The 8,959-nt window shown below is 36.5% G+C and overlaps 1 protein-coding gene across 1 annotated transcript; it reads left to right on the top strand.

Annotated features, from left to right (window-relative positions):
- On the top strand, positions 1,598-8,672 carry LOC104736155 (phosphoinositide phosphatase SAC4). The gene is made up of 16 exons (XM_010456091.2): positions 1,598-1,699; positions 1,828-2,029; positions 2,148-2,313; positions 2,496-2,718; positions 3,009-3,085; positions 3,347-3,534; positions 3,622-3,719; positions 3,951-4,084; positions 4,199-4,327; positions 4,628-4,979; positions 5,762-5,883; positions 5,985-6,095; positions 6,578-6,763; positions 7,036-7,212; positions 7,543-7,657; positions 8,164-8,672. Exons 1-16 carry the CDS (start codon positions 1,598-1,600, stop codon positions 8,269-8,271), a joined length of 2,490 nt encoding a protein of 829 aa, XP_010454393.1. The 3' UTR covers positions 8,272-8,672.

Raw genomic sequence — 8,959 nt, 5'->3', positions numbered from 1 at the left:
GGCTAAGACAAGAAAATAATCAGAGTTTGCCGAATTGTACTCTTTTCCAAATTTAAGGTTTTTTCTCTCGATCCAAAATCGATTTTCTTCTCTCTCGATATCGATAAACTCTGATTATTATTTTTTTTTTTTAATTCGGCAAAACTCTAATTATGTTGTAAAGGTACCAAATTTACGGTTAACAATATATTACTATACATCAAATATTAATCTACTAAATAGTTTGTTTTTTTGTCATGTACCAATAGTTATTATGACTTTATTTTTTTTGTAAATTTTAAAATTTATTATTACTAGAAACTAATAAGATAATCAATATTAGTTTATAAAAAATTAATAGAATTATAAATTAAGAAATTATTATGGTCTCAAAATTATTAAGTTATAGAAATTTTATCGTAGTATTTGCATTTTTTATAGTTTGTTAAAGGGCTTGTAGTATCTGCATTCCATTTGGTTTGATTTTTTTCATTGTACAACGATACTTCTCCTTTTTTTTTTCTTTTTTTTTTTTAAATTATGTTTGTTGACATCACCTGGTGATGATCACCATCTCCGTCCGATATTCAAACATTGATTTCACCTCCCGATATTTCAAAGAAGAACAAAAAAAAGTAGTTTGGTAAATAGAATGACTCATTCATGATTATAAATTGTTTTTAAGTTTTAAAAATAAATAAAGGATTTGTGTGAATTGGAAAATTTAAAAGTAATAATAACTCATCGAAAGTGCAACTATTCCATTCGAGTCCAGACAGCTGTGAGTTTATATAGGCATCGTCACGGGCTCCCTTTTTTTTTTATACCAAAACAAATAAAAAGATCTCAGTTTCTTTTTTCTTTTTTTTTTAATTAAAAAAAATAGAGGAAATTGTGGTGATTTGCGTCGTCGTCTTCTCTCTCTCTCTCTCTCTCTCTCTCTCTCTCTCTCTCTTCCCCGATCCAATCTTCTTCTCCTTTCTCTCGACACAAACAAAGAAAACAGCTGAGAAAACTCTCTTATTTTCTCTCTCTCTCTCTCTACATCATAAACCCCTTTCTTCTTCCTCGTAATAAAACTTCTCCTCTTTCTGAATTTATCTAATCATCATCTTCTGTTTCATCTGAGCTTCCTTCTTTCGTTTGATTTGAGCTTTGGGAGTTTTTTGTTTGTGATCTCCGTGATCGTGGTTTCTTTTATTACTTGCTTTACCTATTTTTTTTTCCAATTCGCATTTTGTTCCTCTCTGATTCCAGAGAAGCAGCACAATAATATCACTAGAGAGAATCTCTCTCTCTGTGTGCGTCGGTTCTGAGGGTTGATTCGATTGTTTTGCGCAAGCAAGTCCGCGGTGCGAATCTCGAGAGAGCAATACAATAGACTCGTGTTTTTGTTGTTCCTTTGGAATCAACGACCGTCGGCTCTTTGGAGACGTGGTCAATCAAGGTTTTAGAGTATCTTTTGATTTTGGTTTGCGTGTGAATTCTGCATTTTCAAGGATTTTGGATATTGGTGAATGCTCCGCCGATATATTTCTCTGAGCCCAGCCGCTTGGGCGTAGATCTAATTTATTTTCAAATTACAAAAAAAAACAAAAAAAACTGAGAAATCAGGTTTATGACCTCATCGCCGTCAATGGAGAACGGAGGCTCAGCCTCCTCTGTATCATCTGCTCTTCTTGGTTGTATGCAAGAATTCAAACTCTTTGAGACTCAATCGGTAAATGATACACGATTAGCACACTTTGAAGTATTCTCAATCAGCTATTTGAGATCTGCTTTCGTGCCTATTAGATATTTGTAACGAGCTTCATGGACTGTCACTAACATGACTTTTTGTTTTTTCAGAATTTCTACATGATTGGTTGGAATGGTAGTGGAGTGTATAGAATACTAAAGATAGACCGGCTAGATGCGTCTGAGCTTAATCTCAGAGAGGATTCCACTGCTTATTCTAAAAAAGAATGCTACGAGTTGCTTAAACGGATACACGAAGGGAACAAGGCCACGGGTGGACTGAAACTTGTCACTGTTTGTTATGGAATTATTGGTATGTGTTTTTTTTGTCCCATGTTATGTTTACAGGAGGGTAGATCCGTAGATGGTTTTAATTTCCAGCTTTGTTCTCACAGATTTTTTGTTTTGTTTTGCCGTTTATTTGCTCTCAGGGTTCATTAAGTTTTTGGGACCATACTACATGCTTCTTATTACTGAAAGAAGAGAGATAGGTGAAATTTGTGGTCACGTTGTTTATGAAGTGTCAAAGAGTGAGATAATTGCATTGCAAAATTCTAGCGTGCTTACCAACTATGCAAATTCGAGAGACGAGAACAGGTATGTTGATATATCTTTTGCTACATTATCCGTTTTTTTTGTGTTTATTTCAATCCTAGTGCTAAAGAGAGTCCTGTTTGGTGAAAAGAGAGAGTGCACGTTCCCTTCCACCCATTTTATGAACTGAAAGTCATTTAACCCTGGCGTTTCTCTATTGGTGTTTCCCACTTCTTTGTAAACAGGTACAAGAGACTCCTGTGTATGGTGGACCTTACAAAAGACTTCTTTTTTAGCTATTCGTATAATATAATGCGAAGTTTCCAGAAGAATATATGCGACCATGAGAGTGGAGGTTCTCTCTATAAGAAAATGTTTGTGTGGAACGAATTCTTGACTCGGGGGACCCGACATCATCTTCGGAATACCCTGTGGACGGTAGCATTGGTGTATGGTTTTTTTAAGCAGGTGAGAATTGTATGTTTTTCTGCACCATTTACTTACCAGAGAAATTAAAGTTTCCCCGAATTCAAATACAAATGTTTCTCTTCTTTCCTCACAGCTAGTCATTTTCTTTGGTTTAACTATTTTGCATCCCTAAATCATGTCTTGTCTTGCCCAAATATTTTTCTTCTTGTCTCACTTGCTATTTTAGATACAGCTATGATACTCTTGCATCTTTATTCTCAAATACCTTGATAGTCTCACAGTACTGTTTAGATTTATGGATGCTGAACCTTGTTTTACTGTGCATGCAGACAACACTTTCTGAAGCTGGACGGAATTTCAAACTCACTCTTATTGCTAGACGTTCCCGCCATAATGCTGGAACCAGGTATCAGATTTCATCACTCCATAGTTTCCACTTCTGTGGTAACATGTCTATTATAACTCGTTTTGTATTCTAACCTTTAGCAGTAACATGAAATAATTGCAAATAAATGCCCACATTGTTAATCACATAAGAATACATGCGCTAGAGTTGTGCAATATATGTCCATCTCCAGGGTTCTTCCAACATTGAGATTTTAATTAGGCATCTTTGTTTCAGTTAGTTATTATGCTTCGTTCTCCTAAACCCCGCTTTTGATTTTAGGTACTTGAAACGAGGAATAAACGAAAGTGGTAATGTTGCTAATGATGTGGAAACAGAGCAGATAGTGTCGGAGGACGTTCCTGTAGACCGTCCCATGCAAATAAGTTCTGTTGTGCAGAATCGTGGCTCAATCCCTCTATTCTGGTCACAGGAGACCTCAAGGATGAAAGTTAAGCCTGATATAGTATGTAAGTGTTATTTATACTAATACTGCCTGGTCACCTCTCTCCCTCCCTCTCTTTTCTTTGTTTTGAACACCTCAATGTCAATTCCAGTGTCGAAAAAGGACCTGAACTATGAGGCAACTAGAGTTCACTTTGAAAACCTTGTGGAGCGGTATGGAATCCCCATCATTATTCTGAACTTGATCAAGGTGAGTTGCCTAATCTAGCTTTTTCATAGTTGCCTAATCTAGCTTTTTCATCTATCACGCCTAAATCGTTACTTCGCTGGGTACTTTTTGTATTGGCAAGTGATGCATCTTCTTACACCTTAATCTAGTTATACTTTTAATGAAACAAACTATTGTGTGTACATTATATTTTTGATGCTCTCACACCTCAAACTTTCACTGATGTCTCCTGTTACTTTTGACAATCAATAGACCAAAGAGAGGAAACCCAGGGAGTCGATTCTCCGGGCAGAGTTTGCTAATGCAATTGACTTTATAAACAAAGATCTGCCAGAAGAAAATCGGCTTAAATTCCTCCACTGGGACTTGCACAAACATTTTCACAGGTATCTTTTTAATTTGCGATCCAGCTGCTTCAGATAATGAATATCTATCAATGCATTTTTCTATATAAACCAGTTTTCTCTATTCTTTCTTTTTTCTTTTTTTATTTCTTTCAGCAAAACAGAAAATGTATTGGCACTTCTTGGAAAAGTAGCTGCCTGTGCTTTGATGCTGACAGGTTTCTTTTATCATCAACTTACACCAGCAATGAAGCTTGAGGGTTATATGAGCTTGTCTTCTTCTGAGTAAGCCTTTTTGCTTGAGTTCCTGTAACGTACTTGTTCATCATATAAATTGTTCTCCAATTTATATGTAGCTGTGGGCTTTCAACTGAATCTTGTCAAAGTAGTTAATGGAATTATCTTCTGCGAATGTGGATAACTTGTTGATTGTCACCAACTATCCATTATTTGTTTTACTCTTTGAAAATGGGTAATTGCCATTTCTTGGTGGAAAATTATGTCACTGAAATATTTCTATTAGAAAAGTTAATTTCCTGCAGCTATAGAGTAAACACTTACAGTACTAATGTCTTAAAATTGCAGCGCCGATATGTCTCCACATAATAGTTCTGATGATGATAGTGGGGAATATGATTCCTTAGAGAAGAATTTTTGCCCAAGAAAGAATGCTGCAAATGGCGATTATGATATCAAGCCAAGCAGGCTCCAGAGAGGAGTGCTGAGGACCAACTGCATAGATTGCCTTGATCGTACAAATGTTGCCCAATATGCATATGGTTGGGCTGCTCTAGGGCAACAGCTTCATGCTTTAGGAATTAGAGATGCTCCAACTATAGAACTTGATGATCCTTTGTCTAGTACTTTAATGGGGTTATACGAGATGATGGGAGACACACTAGCTTATCAATATGGCGGATCTGCAGCCCACAATAAGGTAATTCTATTTTTTACTTTATTCGTATAATTCCTGACATAGCATCGGAACGGTTTTGTTCATGTTCATATGGAACTGTCCATATTAAGTCTTCTGCTAGAGACAGTTAGTGGATACTAAATAATGGGCGGTTAATTATGTACAAAATAGATTCCATATAGTCTGGTTGGAACGATTCATGACTGGCTCCATGAGATGAAGTATATCCCTTTTCTCGTCAAAGGAATTTATTATTCACAACTAAAAAACAGCTGTTGCCTTTTAAAAGTAAATGTTAGCTCATGAAAACTCTAGTTTCATCTGTGCATCCTTGTTTCTCGGTATAACATCAGGAATCCTTCATGCATGCTGATCCACCATCTCTTATTTAAACCTATCAGCTTTTCAGTTGATATTAGTATGATATGATTTTTGAGTTAGAAGCAGCATGTACATAATTGGTAAAGATTAAAATGTTTTTCTCATGAAACGTTAGGAATTATGGATGATATTGGTCTATAGAAAAGCTGGTCTGATTTCTGAGCTTAGTCTTTGATGTACAAGAAGTACAAGGGACCCTTGCTATGTCATCTATGTTATATCTCAATCGCGATTAAGCCCTCATTATCTTACTTTCACCAAAGGATTTCGGACTTCAGTCAAAATTCCTTTTGTAATCTGTCCCATTGTTCTGCACTGAATTATGATGTTTCGATCTTCTGCAGCCGACTCTCAAGTTAAAATTATGTTCACTATTGTTGAGATACACTTTGTTGATTCTTAGAATTTCTGGTGTGCAATAGGTTTTTAGTGAGAGGCGAGGCCAGTGGAAAGCAGCAACCCAGTCACAAGAGTTCTTGAGGACTCTGCAACGTTATTATAATAACGCATATATGGATGCGGATAAACAAGATGCTATTAATATGTAAGCTTGTCTCTTTCACTCTATTGTATATATCCAGGTTTCACGTTAATCTCCAGAGACTTACAGAAATTCTTTGGGCCTTTGTGGATTCCTGTATGCAGATTTCTTGGTACTTTCCGGCCTGAACAAGGGAGGCAAGCGGTGTGGGAGTTGCGGTCAGATTCCCACTCTAATGGACAAAGTGGAGAGATAAGCAGGGGGGAAGATGAAAGGTAGGGTTCTGTGACTGCAAACTTGAATTTTAGATATTCACCTATTTATAAAATTGCTGCTGCCATGTAGGTAGAGAGGTTTTAGTGGTTCCATTTTCTCCTTAAGACAATTTTTGATGATTGTATGTGTTATACGAATTTGAAACAAATAGGCTCTACAGATTTTAACATTGTCCATTCACTAAAATGATATATCTCCACCATAACTTCCAATTTAGATCCCGCAAAACTATTGTGACCCTTATCATATGATTTAGACATAAGGAGGTATGGGCATTTGTTATTGATGAAAAACTAGGATTGGTTTGTTAATTGCATCGAACTGTACCTTAATCTGTACGCCCTATATGTTTAAGAATTTGCTCTTTTTTTTTTGGTATGTAAAATTTTCATCTTTGTTAGCCTTCGTCGTAAAGTGCACAAATATGATAGACTTTGTTTCGCCACATCTATGATCATAGCTCTTAATACTATGTTTCCAGGTTTCTTGTGAAGAGGTGCTTATCAGATGGGAATATTCTCCATGAAAGTCACACTCCGATGTCCGCAATGAGTAGAAAGAGTGAAAGCATATCACATAAAGGCTTTGTGTCGTCACACCAAGTGACTCATATAATTTCAGAGTCATCTCCAGATATGCCAGCTGCCGGTGATGTAACATTATCGAGGTTTGTTCAAATCTTTCCTACAATATTCTTCACTATAGCTAGATAAAATATGTGCTGCTGGTACATTTAGCTTGAGTGTCCATGCTATGTATGCATTATAATTTTGATGGGTGCAGCTCTATTGTGCTTCTGAGTTCTACCCGTGATATAGCTCATATATTCATGAAGTGGTTATCTGTATGCTTCATGTAGATTAGATAGTGTGTGTGCTAGTACATAGTAACACTTGTCTCTCTTGTTGGTCTTGATATTTAGCTATAACATCTTTGTAGGTGTACTCCGTCAATGCCTAGCACATATTTTTTTGGAGATGCCCAAAAGGTTCAACATAATGGTAGTAGCTCCAATTACTTGTCCGAGCAAGAAGATGTGTCTAGTGTCTCAAATTTCGTTGATATTGAGTGGCTTTCTTCGTCGGAAAATCTATGTGAGAACGATCAATTGTCCAGGTAAAATTACTGTGCACTAAAGACATCAGTTTACAATTTTAAGCAGACAATAGGGGAACCAGATCTCATTCCACAGAAGTATAAAATTTCTACGTCTATAGCGTTTTCTCGTCCATCTATCTAAAAAACACAGCTGATAGATGTCCAAAAATGTTAAAACAAAAATTTTCAAATATCCATTTGCATAGGGTTTTCACCAGTGATGACTAATATAACAATGATAGCCTATTCCTCATGAAAAATCAACAATTTTTTCTAGTCATGGTCTAGTCAATTTTACTACGTATAACGGTATAAGGTCATGCAATTCACATTGCGTTCTTTTGGCAGGCCGTCAGTGCTTACAATATATTCAACCGCCGAGACGTTTTCATCAGAAAATATCATTACTGAAGCAAAACAACCGACGCCAGCTATGAGTGAGAGTGGATCAAGCAGCAGGAAGGTCAGTCTTCCATATACTAGTTTGCATATCTCTCTAGCAAGTTTTGTACAGTGAGAACTGGTGTTACTTTCTGCCATCTAGCTCGTATAGATTTCTATATGATATCTTCTCTGAAACCTGAATGAACCATTGGCTAAACCTTGAACCACGGAAGTTAGTCGTAACGAGCTCAGATTGGAAGTAGATGCTATAATAGTATTTAACGAGCAGAGGATATCTAGTAGCTGAACCTGTCACAAATAAACGGATTTTCTTACTCTCTTATTTTACAAAGCATGTAGTCTATGGCTTAAAACGTTAAATTAATAAATGAAATGGTTAGAGTCTGGCCAATATTAGCTAATAAAATAGTTTTATGGGTGAAGTAATTTCAGCGCTGTGATTTTATTTGGTATTGTATCATACGACATATTTCACTGCACTCAGATGGTTTGATATTTTTGGGGCATAAATTGTGATTTGGTTACTTCATTTGAAACTTAAACCGGATTTATTTCCTTTGGCAGGGAAAAGAACCTATGGGAACCGAACAATCTGTACTCACAAAGATTCGCGATGATTTCCCAGATAGCTTCAAACAATGGGTAGCGTACGGGGAAGCAATCTGCCATTGAAGCTCTCTCAATCGTCCGTTTCCAACAAGAACATACTTTACCTTCACCATACTTGAGGTCTTCTGAACATTTGGGTATTACGGTTTAAACATGGAGAAGCGACTGGTAGAGAGATTCGCAGTGCCATGTATTTGAGACGTCACGGTGACGACCTGTCAAATGAGATTAGAACTATTAAGAGGAGCAAATACTAAAATAGCTGAGAAGTTTGAGTTTTGCAGTCTTGCAAAGAGAAAGAGGAAAATTTCATGTTTATTGAGAGAAACTTGTGAGATAGTCGGAGACTTATGTTAGGCTCTTTAATTTTGGTTTGTGGTCTGATGTAAATATCTGTTTGTTTTTAAATCCATCTTGTAAGCTCTTGTCTGTTCTAAAAATAAATCGATTCTTTATCACCTGTAGTCGATTCGAGTCGCAACTGCACTTAGGCGTTTGCGTTTTGCAGTCTGGTAAGAGATGTTGCTGGCCTGGCCATTTCATTGGTTTTAGAACTACAGTCTACAGTAGTATTCAAATTGGTATTGAGCAGCCAACAAGTTACAAATCGTAACGAGATCTTTCAAGGGTTCACCTCACACCATCCTCGCCTTGCCTAAATAATCAAAATAAATCAGACCAGATGATTTGTCTTTTGAATAACACATATAGAACTGTGTGATGTGAATGATGTTACAGAACATCATTATTT

This window comes from Camelina sativa, chromosome 13, assembly GCF_000633955.1.
Source record: "Camelina sativa cultivar DH55 chromosome 13, Cs, whole genome shotgun sequence".
NCBI lineage: Eukaryota > Viridiplantae > Streptophyta > Magnoliopsida > Brassicales > Brassicaceae > Camelina > Camelina sativa.
The sequence above is the reverse complement of the archived record's forward strand: the minus strand, read 5'-3'. Positions and strand labels throughout refer to the sequence as shown.

Bases quoted from the DNA above. Each gene is read 5' to 3' on its own strand.
- LOC104736155 (XM_010456091.2), top strand. From the start codon at position 1,598: ATGACCTCATCGCCGTCAATGGAGAACGGAGGCTCAGCCTCCTCTGTA. The intron at 4,085-4,198 runs GTATCTTTTTAA...TATTTCTTTCAG, and splicing joins TTGCACAAACATTTTCACAG to CAAAACAGAAAATGTATTGG. The intron at 6,096-6,577 runs GTAGGGTTCTGT...CTATGTTTCCAG, and splicing joins AGCAGGGGGGAAGATGAAAG to GTTTCTTGTGAAGAGGTGCT.